We start from the raw sequence: 11,754 nt of genomic DNA on the forward strand, positions 1-11,754 counted from the left end.
CATTAAAGATATCTCGATGAGATCTTCAAAACTAGTACCAATATTGATATGTTTGGACAACATTTTTTGGGCCACAAGTTGCCACATGTTTACACTGAAGTTTCCATAGTGTATACAATAAAGTTGCCATGGCATGTTTCCTTTAGTTTTTTCTTCTAGATTTAAAGCTACCATAGTATTTCAACTGCTTTTAGTGGCTATTTTTATTAATTGGCCATGGCAAATTTTGGTAATTAACCATGGAAAATTTAATTCATGGATCAAGGCAGTTTTTAGTAATTTGTCATGGAAAATTAAGTTTATAGATTATGGCAATTTCATTATTTTGACCATGGCAATTTAAGTATTTTGAACATGGAAAATATATTTTTTATGAACCATGACAAATTTTAGTCCATGTATCATGGAAAATTTAAGAAATTGGCCATGGCAATTTTAGTTTATGGTTCATGGAAAATTTGAGCTAGTGACCATGCATTTTTAAAATAATTAGCAACATGTTTCTTTTTTACTTGTGAACCATGTCAAGATTATTTCATGGATCATGAAAAATCTTAGCAATTCATCATGGCAAGTTTAGTTTGTTAATTCCCTTTTTTATAACATGTCAAACTTTACTTTAAACTTAAAAGAATAATTAGTTGAAATATATTATGGCAACTTGAGTGTAATCATGATGGCAATTTATGTGCAATAGAGGTGGCAACTTTTAATCTAAAAAAAGTCGTCGAAACATATCAATATAATTTCTAGTTTCGAATATCTAGTCGCCACGGATTTAATGGTGAAAATGATTTTTCAATTGGAATTTTTATTTAAAAAAACATTTTAAAATTTGAAAAGACAAAATATTTCGAATGACATCATTAGTTTCATCACTTGTACATGCATGTTGTGACGTCTCGCGACATGTAATCATTAGGCGTGTGGACTGTTGTTGCTCTTATCACACATGTGGGCGTTATCGCAACCCAAAAGCTAAATAAGCTTTGTTGGATGTAGCACTACTCGGATTAACATGGGTTTCTAATCTTTAGAGAAACAAGTCCTAGATCGGACGTTAAAGATCATACATAAATTGTATGCACTCTGTATACTAATCATTTCGTTTTTAAATATAAGTATTTTTTTAAAAAAAATACGAAATACATACAGAGTAAAAATGAATGAACCTACATTTTTAAAACATGTTCATATATACATTCATATGTAATCTATCCCTACTAATAAAGAAGCCGTCCGTCGCTGCGTTTTTACATAAAAGCCCCTCCGTTTCTAGCTATTCAACCCGCAGTCCCTATGTAAATGGATAGAGAAAACGCTTCGTGTTTTCAGAAAACCCCCTATATTTGTAAGAATTTCAATCGCGATCCTTTGTTTCATCTTATCCAGATGCTCCCTCTCCAGCCGCGGCGACATGAGGGACAGCGCAGGAGGAGGGAGGTCGCCTCCATCTGGCCGTCGCCGGCCGTGCTCGCGTGAGGGGAGGGAGGCGGCCTCCATCAAATTGCAGCCCCGCACGAGAACGCGAGGGTTTCCTCCGCCACCGCGACCCCATCTCCCTCGCTCCACGATGCCCATCCTTGTTCCGCGGTCGTCGAGTCTGGACGAGATCGGCAGGATCCGCTCACAGGTGAAGTGCGTCGAGCCCAGCCACGGTGGTGGATCCCCAGAAGGGAAAGGATCCTGCCCCTCCTTCTCCTCTGAGGCGGAGCTCTTTGGGCAGCAGCATCAGCTCCTCCACCCGCTCCCACGACTACGCCGCGGCATTCAGATCCTTCCAAGGCGCAGAGTCGAGTGCCGCGGCGGCCGCTAGGTTCAGGCGGGTGACGTGGAGCGACCCCGTGGTGGAGGAGACGTCGGAGGTGCGGCTGCTCGACCCCAAGACGATGTTCGATCAGATGCTCATCGAGCGGCTGATTCAAGAGCAGGTGGCAGAGGAGGTGCCCGACGCGGCGGCGCAGCTATTCGACTCCAAGACGGTGCTCGACCAGGTGGTCATCGAGCGGCTGATTCAAGAGCAGGTGGCCGAGGAGGTGCCCGACGCGGTGGCGCAGCTGTTCGACTCCAAGACGGTGTTCGACCAGATGGTTATCCAGCGACTGACTCAAGAGCAGGCGACCGACGAGGAGGAGAACAGAAGATGGAAACAGCAGGTGATGGCCTCTGCGACGTGCTCTTGTTGTTTCTTGGGGTTCTTGGAGTCTCTGGAGTGCGTTCTTGAGCGTTTCTTGGTTTCTTCTCGAGCAGTTGAACTCGTTGCGCGCGGAAGAGGAGATGTAGAGGAAGGAACATGTATGTGTGGCGTGAATCTGGTCTTTCTTGCTTGACTTTCTGTTCGGAATGTGGAATTGTGATCTCAATGTCTGTAAAAATCATGGATGATTTAGTAGTAGAAACGGAATCTCGGGAAAATGCTGGGGGTAAGTTTGACGATTAGGTATTTCCTGATTATTACTCGAGCTATACTTGCGGTGCGTTATGAAATTTAGAGACAGGCGAGTATCTTGTTGTGATTATTCGAAATTGCTAAAGATTTAGGTGTTCTTCTTGATTCTTCTAATTGGTATGATAGCATGTTTTGCACTTTTGCTGCAAGTGAAAAGTGTGGGGAGATATGAGGATCATGTCTTTGCAGTAGATGCTGACTTGTTGTCATATTTTGGCAAGAAAATATTGATGCCAAAATGTAGTAGTTTCCTGTGTAGATGAATGGTGTTATAGGGAAGTTTATCTGAATGTTTTCTTGGGATTACATGGCCAGACGTGCATTATCTGGATCCTTGGCTCTATGCTTTTGCCATTTTGCCATATGTTGCCTGAAAGGCTGAAACTGGCTCCGAAGCCTCAAAACTCGGTTCATATGAATAATTGGCAAGAGTAGAAAGGATTTGGATGACTCAACATTTCAATTTTTTTATCCCTTTCACCTTTGCTAATCCGAAATGTATGATCTTGATGCTAATTCTGTGGAGCAGGAGAAACTATCACAAGCAAAGGTGAAATCCAAGCAGGACAAACTACCGCAAGCAAAGGGGAAATTACCCTGGAGTAAGCTCAAGAACAAGGTATGACCTGAATCTTGGCCACTCTTCTCACTTGTGATTCTTGGGTGCTATGACCACATGAGCATTGCTGCACTTGCCTATTTTTTGTAGAAAGCAGAACTAGGAATTTTTTTGGTTTCTGCTTATTCATGTTAAATTCTTGGACCTGTTAGTGTAATCAAATTATGAAATCTTGGTTGTAGTGTCTTGTGGCATCCTAGCGTAGAGGAAGAATCATGAGGTACAAACGTCCATGTTGCTCGTGGGTCTTCCCACAATCTGGCATTGTATTTTGAAGGAAATGGCTATCATGTTGAAACTGTTGTCTGTAAAATGTGGGGAAATCATGAGGTCATGTCCCGATTACTGCAATATTTTGGTAACAGAGCCTGAAGTCGAATGTATGAGCTTCCTTTGCAAAAAGATGCAGTTATCAGAAACTTTAATCCAGACATTAGTTCAAGACTGCATGCAAAATCATTTGCCATTTACATGCAAAATCGGCGACCTGGAACTGGTTCGCCACTTGGTCAAGAGTGTTGCTGGAACTTTGTCTGTAAAATTTAGGATTTGGTCAAGAAGTTTCGTCATTTGGTCAATAGTTGGTTCAGAAGTGTCAGAATATAGTTTCATCTACATAGTTGCCAAAAATAAAGAAGCTTTGGTTGCACATGTTTTGTGGTCTTGCTATACTTTTTTTTTCTTTTGACCAGGAAACAGAAAAAAAAAATTGACTGGTTGTTTGTTAATTCCATTCGTTTTTCATTCCCTTATTTCTTGTTTTTAAGTACTCGATCTTCTTGTTGATTCTGTACAATTGTAGGACTGGCAGGATGTATGGTCTTTAACTTCGTTTTCTTCATTTCCTCTCAAATAGATTTTTCGTAAAGAAGGAAGGGAAATATGTTCAGAACATGTGAAGCACCAGGTTTGTCTCCATTTTGCTTAATGTAATGTTTAAAATGGAAGTGCAAGAAAAATCTGGATGAAAGCCCTATATCACAAGATACTGTGATTAGTGCTTCCTGTACAATCAACTGTCCAGAAGGATTATGTTCTCTTTATAAATACTAAATTGTATGTTAACTCAGATTTTTTGATTTTGAGAAGTTGAGGGATGCTAATATGTTTGCAATTTGTCAGATCTCAGCCCTTTTTGATAACCTTGATGGCATGCCAAGATATTATGCTAAAATAAAAGGTTTTGATGCCTCCAACTTTAAAGTTCATCTCACTTGGCTGGAGCGCATTGCAATGAATGAAGCAGAGGAGAAATGGTCTGATGAAGAACTGCCCGTTGCTTGTGGAAGCTTTAGCTTAGGAACAACAGATATATCGCAAGACAGACTCATGTTTTCACATATTGTTTCATGGAAGGCAAACGGAGGAAATATGAAGTACATCCCAGTAAGGCTGAGGTATGGGCTCTTTATAAGGGATGGAACATGCAGTGGGGATCAGATGCAGATAATCATAGATCCTATGAATATGAAGTCATGAAAGTCCTATCAAATTTCTCAGTTAGTGCTAGCGTTACTGTTGTCCCATTAGTCAGGAACTCAGGATTGAAGGCTTTGTCAGTTTATTTGCGACGGTTAAGGAGAAATCTGACATTGTGGTGGCAGCAAGTGAGCTGCTTCGTTTTTCTCACAGTGCCCGCCGTGCAAGCGGTTTGAGGATGTGGTTGAGCGGCTCAATTGTCGATTTTCCAAGAAGCGTCTGGTCAATGCCGCAGAGGTTGTTGTTGAAAAGCTGCTTGAGCATGGAAATGATGCAGAGATGACAAGGCAGGCAGTGCGAGATGCTGCCAGGGTTGAAATCGGTGATACTGGTCTCCTCGACTTTGTCATCAAGTCTGTTGGTGACACCGTTGTTGGCAACCATGTTGTCTTCCGTCTGCACAACACTGCAACGCGTGTGCTCGAGTTCAGCCTTGAGGAATTGGAAGAGCCAGTGCAGATGGATGTTGAGGTACAGAACACCCGTCCTGCAGCACAGTGGCCGAGCGCAGTGGATGTTGAGCGGGATCTGCGTGCTGTCTACCGGGCAATGGTGGAGGCGCTAAGTGAGGCAGCACAGGCCGTGCTGGACTGCAAGGACTGGGTCAAGTGCTGGGGCCTTGGGGATGAGTCTGACGATCAGCTAAGGTTCCTCGTTGAGTGGCGACCGCAACCTTGGGAAGCTGCTGAGCTCACACGGCCACTGCCGTCAGGGGAGATCATTGTGGTGCCAGTCCATACATCGATAGGCGAGCTTATCATCCAGGCAGAGCATGCGCTGAGGGACACATACTGCTTCTTCGAGGAGTTCCAGGCTGAGACGCTCGACGGCATTACTGGTGAGAAGTGGGATCCGGTGGTGCTTGGTGGGGCAGAGTCTGGGGACACAATCGGCGTGCATGGCCACGGGGCGGACATGGAGACCGGGCTACGATGCCAGGGCGGGCTTGACACGTGGGAGGTGAGGTGCGTGTGTGGTGCGCAGGACGACGACGGCGAGCGCATGGTGGCGTGCGATGCTTGCGATGTATGGCACCACACCCGGTGTGTCGGCATCGCGGACAGCGAAGCGGTGCCGCCATTGTTCCTGTGCATACTCTGCGGCGGCGTGCTCCTAGCAGCCGGCCCGATTCTGGAGGAGGCACTAACGCTAGCCAAGTGACCATTATTTCTCTTTCAGTTGCTGCTCCTGGGTTCATGATGTTCAGGCACTGATGGTAGTGTAATACCGGTTGTGAACCCTTTTTCTCTTGTGTAAAGCGCGTTGTTGTGGTATGATTGGTACTTCAACTCGGGTGTGGTAATGTTGGTACAAGTCAGAAGTTAATGTGTAGAAGTAGTAGATGATGATGATATGAGGGGATCAGTAGACAGTAGATGGGGAAGTAGCTAGCCCCATCCAATCCATGTCGGTTTGCAATCCGGCTGGAAATTTTGTTAGTACCTGATGCATCACAGAACATGATATAGCTAGCTAGATGTACATACATGTTCTGTGATTGTATCCTGTATACTGTCTCTGAATCCCTCCCAAGTATTATATACAGACAAATAAAGTCATATTATGCTGGTGTGCTGTTGGTTTTGTTGTCGCTTCCAACAGGCGTTTCCGTTGTTTGTTGGCTTCATCGTGTATTCGTGTGTAACAATCTGTTGTATTGCAACCAAGGAGTTTTACATGGTCGTCTCTAACTCTTTGCAACTTTCTCCCATGTCGATGAATGGGCGTTGCCTAAAGTTTGGCCGCTCGGGAATCTGCTATGAGCACGACGCCATTTTGTCTTAGCTTCTCAGCACGACAAGGCCCTTTGTTCGTGGTATAGGGGTAGCCATCTGGAGTGCGAAGTTTCTGCTTAAAAAAAGAGTTTGAAGTTCCTGAGGACGGGCACGATTCAAAAATGATGTCTCTGAGTTTAAAAAAAATCAAAAAATAGTGAAAACTTATACAGTACATATTTGTGACGGATTTGTAAAATTCCATAAAATATATTATGATTTGCAAGTCGCACAGAAAAAAATCCTCGCCCAACAAAAAAAGTTGGCCCATTTTCATATATGGATTTTTTTTGTCTATGCCATGTATGAAAGTATATTGTTATGAAAATTTGCTTGCACGCGTTGTTATATGTGTATTTATGTATGTTCGTTTTCTATTATTATCTTATGAAGTGGAAATATGTTTTTCAAGTCCTCCAATGAGGCTGTCCTCATCTTGCCCTTTTCATATGTATTTATGTATGTACATTTTTTTATTTTTTTGTGACGTGGAAATATGATTTTTAAGTCCTCCAATGAGCATGTACTCTCTTTTTTCGTTGCCATCTAGCGCTATGTTACATCTTTCCCCATTCCTAACTTCATTGGCCCGTGGCTTGGCGGCTTAGGCAACCACTTCATTTTAAGGACACAGGACATGTTTAGGACTGCTTCACTACCAAAATCAGCTTTACTCCATTAAATTTATTTTAAAGTAGTTTCATATAAATGTTGCAGCTTCACAAAGAGCAGTTTATCATGTTTGGCTTTGAAATATACCCAGCTTCAAGAATGCGAAATTTGATGAAAAAGATCTATTTGATTGAATGTCGAGGGAAAAATGAAGACGTATCCATTTATAGGAGAGCTTTACAAAAAACAAAAAGTGGCAACATCAATGCCAAGGTGTTGTCATGCCACGCTGATGGATGTTTTGATGGACACAATCATTTTTTACTATACATTGCCATGGTCGTCTTTCTTACCATAGATTGGAAGCCAACCATGACCGACGATTCATGGTGTGTAGATGATACACCGGCAAGGCGTTCCAAGGGATGAGGAGGAAATCACGATTTTAAGGGACGAGGAGGACCTTACGATTTCCGGTCTGCCCGATCTGCTGACGCATGTGGAGGACTAGGAGTCTTTGTGTTTTCTCTGAAACAAAGCACGGGCGTCCTCCATTACAATGAACATATTCTTTTGCTACTGGATATAAAAAATAATGCATAATGACACATGAAGCATGTTGTGTTCTTTTTTTGTCCGATGCAACGCACATATTGCTTCTGTGGTAAGTCATTAAAATTGCCTTCAAAATTCTCTAATATTACCCACCAATGCCACCCGTAAGTTATAAAAAACGTTTTGCATGAATCCTCGCATGGGCCGGCCCAAACGTAGGGACCAGCTATACTATGCTCTGCTCGCTGGAAAATACACAACACGTCCATTTGGGCCAGCCCATGGGAGGGGGCCTATTTTTTTAGGTTTTTAGTTACTATTATTTATCTGTTTTTTTTTATTTTTTCTAATTCAAATAAATCAAAAATAAACTTTCGAAATTCATAAAATTATATATACATAAATGTTTGGTAAAACATATTTTTTTTGCAAATTCAAAAAAATTTCGGGATTTTTGTAAAAATGTTGACATATTAAAAAAATCGTAATTTTGGAGAAGACATTCGTGAATAAAAAAAGACCATCATTTTTGCAAAATTTCTTTAATGCAATTAAAAAATGTTTGATAATTCAAAAAATGAATTATTCGCCAATTCACAAGAAAATACTTGAAAACAGTTTGTAATATAAAATATTGTTTGAAATTTTAAAAAAATCTTTATAAATAGTAACAAATGTTCTTGATTTTAAAAAATTTCCCAAATTTGTAAAAATGTTCACGAATGATCGGGTGTATGCAGTTCAAAAGTAATGCTTCTGAGTCTTTCAGATTATATACATGAGTGAATTTTGAAGAATTAATTGTCAGGGTGGATCGGAATATTATAGTATATTTTGAAAAATGTTTCTTGAAATTCAGAATAATTCTTTGAGTTATCAAGTTTTTTGACAACCATGATATTTTTTAAAAAATATGAATATTGTTTCAGCTTGTGAATTGTGAATAAAATTTAAAAAAGATATATTTTCTTGCATTTGTGAACAAATTTTTGAAATCATGCGATGAGATATGAACATAACGTGGTCATCGTCATTGAAGATGCTGGTTTTTTTTCTCTCGTTGTAACGCACGGGTCCTTTTGCTAGTTTACAGTAAAATATTTAAGAAAATTTATATTTAGAAACGGAAGAAGTAGTCTGTAATTTTTAAGATGTTACGGACGAGAGAAAAAGGGCTTCCCAGTAATTTAGCGCGCCAAAAGGATTCTCCATCGACCGAGTCTCGTGATCCCTTTTTTTATTTTTGGCTTTGCCTTTCTTGTTCTCTTCCCCGTTTCTCTCACGCGCATCTCTGGTGACCTCTCTTCTCCATACACCCCTTGACAACCGCTTGATGCCGCATGCCCCAACCGGTGCTGCCACCATCGTCGGCGGCCACCGCCGACCCCGAGCCCTCCAGGGCTGGGGCAAGGGAGATGGACGACGAGGACCTCGTGGAGGAGCTTCTCGCCACCGTCAACTCGGCCCGTGCTTACTCGGAATTCCGCCGCACACAGCGAAAGGAATGCCACAACCTCCTCCGCTGGCTGCAGCTCATCCTTCCTCTACTCGAGGAGCTCCGTGACTCCGCACCCCACCTCACCGACGATGCCTACCGCCGCCTCACACTGCTCGGCCGGGCCTTGGCCGCCGCGCGCCGCCTCCTCAGATCTTGCAACGACGGCAGCAAAATCTTTCTGGTCCGATCAGATGATCATGCCCTGATGTCTTTTTTTCTTTGTCCTTGATTTACCATGCGTGACCTTGACCAATTGAGCCCAACCGATTTTCAGGCGCTGGAGAGCGAGGCCGTGTTGGGGAGGTTCCGCACTGTGTACGAGAAGATGAACTCTGCGCTGGATGGAATGCCCTACGCGGAGCTCGGCATTTCCGATGAAGTCACGGAGCAGGTAAATGCATCGTCAATGATCTTCCTGCAAATTAAGCCATTTACGTACCGGTTGTACGTACGTACGTGTCAACTCAGGCATGCATCACACATTCACACATATGATCTTGGTGATTAAAGGTGGAGCTGATGAACGCTCAGCTGATGAGATGCAAGAAGAGAACGGACACGCAGGACATAGAGCTGTCAATGGATCTCATGGTGATACTCCAGAACAACAAGGACGAGGAGAGGAACGCGGACAGGGCAATACTGGATAGGCTGGCCAGCAAGCTGGAGCTGCAGATGCTGGCGGACCTGAGAGCGGAGACGGTGGCCATAAAGAAGCTGATTAACGAGCGGAACGGGCAGCATGCGGACAGCACCAAGCAGATCGTCGAGCTCCTCCACAAATTCAAGGCGATCGCCGGCATTGAGGAGAAGAACGTCCTCGGTAGCGAGGTCTTTGTGACGAAATCTCTCGACAAATGCCCCTCGTTGATGATCCCGGACGACTTCCTATGCCCTATCACGTTGGAGATTATGACGGATCCTGTCATTGTCGCCAGTGGACAGGCACGCGCATTGTCGAAACTTGATTCATCTTGCTTGCTTTAATCGTACTACATATGAACCATGTTTGAAATATGTACAGACGTACGAGAGGAGAAGCATCCAGAAGTGGCTGGACAGCGGGGAAAGGACATGCCCGAAGACACGGCAGCCATTGGTGCACCTTTCGCTGGCGCCCAATTACGCGCTCAAGAACCTGATCCTGCAGTGGTGCGACAAGCACAAGGTGGAGCTGCAGAGGAGGGAGCCAGAGCCCGTGGCCGAGCAGGATGGGCACCCGAGAGAGGACATCCCGTCGCTGGTGGAAGCCTTGTCGTCCATCCACCCTGACGTGCAGCGAAAAGCGGCCAAGAAGATCCGGATGCTCTCAAAGGAGTCCCCAGAGAACAGGGCTCTCATTGTTGGCAATGGCGGTATCCCCGCTTTGATCGGCCTATTGGCCTACCCAGACAAGAAGGTCCAGGAGAACACGGTGACATCGCTGCTGAACCTGTCCATTGACCATTCCAATAAGCTCCTCATCACCAAGGGGGGTGCCATCCCGCTCATCATCGAGATCCTCCGGAACGGCAGCGCCGAGGGACAGGAGAATTCTGCGGCGACACTCTTCAGCCTGTCCATGCTCGACGAGAACAAGGCCACGATCGGGACCCTTGGTGGCATCACGCCGCTGGTGGAGCTCCTGACCAACGGCACCGTCCGGGGCAAGAAGGACGCCGCCACGGCCATCTTCAACCTCATCCTCAACCAGCAGAACAAGGTTAGAGCCACCCAGGCCGGCATCGTCCCATCGCTTATGAAGGTCATGGACGACAGGAGCCTCGGAATGGTCGACGAGGCGCTCTCTATTTTTCTGCTGCTGTCGTCGCACCCAACTAGTGTCGGAGAGATCGGGACGACGCCATTCGTCGAGAAGCTGGTGCAGCTTATCAAGGAAGGCACGCCCAAGAACAAGGAGTGCGCGCTGTCCGTCCTGCTGGAGCTGGGCTCCAAGAAGCAGACGCTCCTGGTGCACGCGTTGAGGTTCGGCCTCCACGAGCACCTCTCACAGATCGCCAAGACCGGTACCAGTAGAGCGCAGAGGAAGGCCAACTCTCTGATTCAGATAGCAAAAAAGTGCTACTGAATGTGAGAACCATTTGTACCTGTCTGTAATTCATCTCGTTTTTGATAGAAAATTTGTTGAAAATCCGGTGTCTCCCTCAGCTCCGTGATCAACCCTAGGGAACCAATCGCCTGGTGGATTCACTGTTGGAAAATATTGCATGAAAAACAAAAAAATTCCTACGCACACACAACACATATCCATGATGATGATCATCTACGAGAGGAGAGATCGGATCCACATCCCCTTGTAGATCGTTAACCGAGAAACGTTAAGAAACGCGGTTGATGTAGTCGAACGTCTTCGCGATCCAAATCGCAAGCCGTCCCATGAACTCCGTCCCGGTCTAGCGCCGAACAGACGGCACACGTACAACTTGATAACGATCTTCTCCTTCTTGATCTGATCCAGCAAGTGGGCGGAGAGGTAGATGAGTTCTCCGACAGCACGACGGCGTGGTGGTGCTGGTGGTGAACTAATTCAGGAGGGCTTCGTCAAGCTATGCCGGACTAACCTAGACGAGGGAGACGATCTCTAAAGGAGAGGGCAGCACGTGGCTTTTCTGGTGTAGTTTGCCCTCAAAACCTCCACTATATATATAGGAGGAATAGGAGGGAGGGCTGCCTTGCCTCCTACTCCAAGGAGGAGGGCTCGGCCGAGCCAAGGGAGGAAGAGCTTTGCTACACCTACGGGACTATTCTACGAAAACTTACGCATAAG

The 11,754-nt window shown here is 44.8% G+C and overlaps 3 protein-coding genes across 3 annotated transcripts; all 3 read left to right on the forward strand.

Annotated features, from left to right (window-relative positions):
* Positions 1-1,889: 1,889 nt before the first annotated feature.
* Positions 1,890-4,779, forward strand: LOC123407794. The gene is made up of 4 exons (XM_045101013.1): positions 1,890-2,156; positions 2,979-3,068; positions 3,925-3,975; positions 4,191-4,779. Exons 1-4 carry the CDS (start codon positions 1,890-1,892, stop codon positions 4,545-4,547), a joined length of 765 nt encoding a protein of 254 aa, XP_044956948.1. The 3' UTR covers positions 4,548-4,779.
* LOC123408751 (PHD finger protein MALE MEIOCYTE DEATH 1-like) lies at positions 4,680-6,131 on the forward strand (the record flags this gene model as incomplete). The annotated part of the gene is made up of 1 exon (XM_045101798.1): positions 4,680-6,131. A coding segment is annotated over one exon (1,029 nt), but the record flags the coding sequence as incomplete, so codon positions are not given.
* Positions 6,132-8,788: 2,657 nt separating this feature from the next.
* LOC123411277 (U-box domain-containing protein 15-like) lies at positions 8,789-11,219 on the forward strand. The gene is made up of 4 exons (XM_045104209.1): positions 8,789-9,168; positions 9,262-9,378; positions 9,498-9,932; positions 10,012-11,219. Exons 1-4 carry the CDS (start codon positions 8,830-8,832, stop codon positions 11,053-11,055), a joined length of 1,935 nt encoding a protein of 644 aa, XP_044960144.1. The 5' UTR covers positions 8,789-8,829; the 3' UTR covers positions 11,056-11,219.
* The last annotated feature ends 535 nt before the right edge of the window (positions 11,220-11,754 follow it).

This window comes from Hordeum vulgare, chromosome 7H, assembly GCF_904849725.1.
Source record: "Hordeum vulgare subsp. vulgare chromosome 7H, MorexV3_pseudomolecules_assembly, whole genome shotgun sequence".
Taxonomy (NCBI): Eukaryota; Viridiplantae; Streptophyta; class Magnoliopsida; order Poales; family Poaceae; genus Hordeum; species Hordeum vulgare.

Excerpts from the sequence above, each read along its gene's own strand:
- LOC123407794 (XM_045101013.1), top strand. The coding sequence starts at position 1,890 with ATGTTCGATCAGATGCTCATCGAGCGGCTGATTCAAGAGCAGGTGGCA. Across the intron at positions 3,069-3,924 it reads GGAGTAAGCTCAAGAACAAG|ATTTTTCGTAAAGAAGGAAG; the intron begins GTATGACCTGAA and ends CCTCTCAAATAG. Across the intron at positions 3,976-4,190 it reads CAGAACATGTGAAGCACCAG|ATCTCAGCCCTTTTTGATAA; the intron begins GTTTGTCTCCAT and ends GCAATTTGTCAG.
- LOC123411277 (XM_045104209.1), top strand. The coding sequence starts at position 8,830 with ATGCCCCAACCGGTGCTGCCACCATCGTCGGCGGCCACCGCCGACCCC. Across the intron at positions 9,379-9,497 it reads CCGATGAAGTCACGGAGCAG|GTGGAGCTGATGAACGCTCA; the intron begins GTAAATGCATCG and ends TGGTGATTAAAG. Across the intron at positions 9,933-10,011 it reads TCATTGTCGCCAGTGGACAG|ACGTACGAGAGGAGAAGCAT; the intron begins GCACGCGCATTG and ends AAATATGTACAG.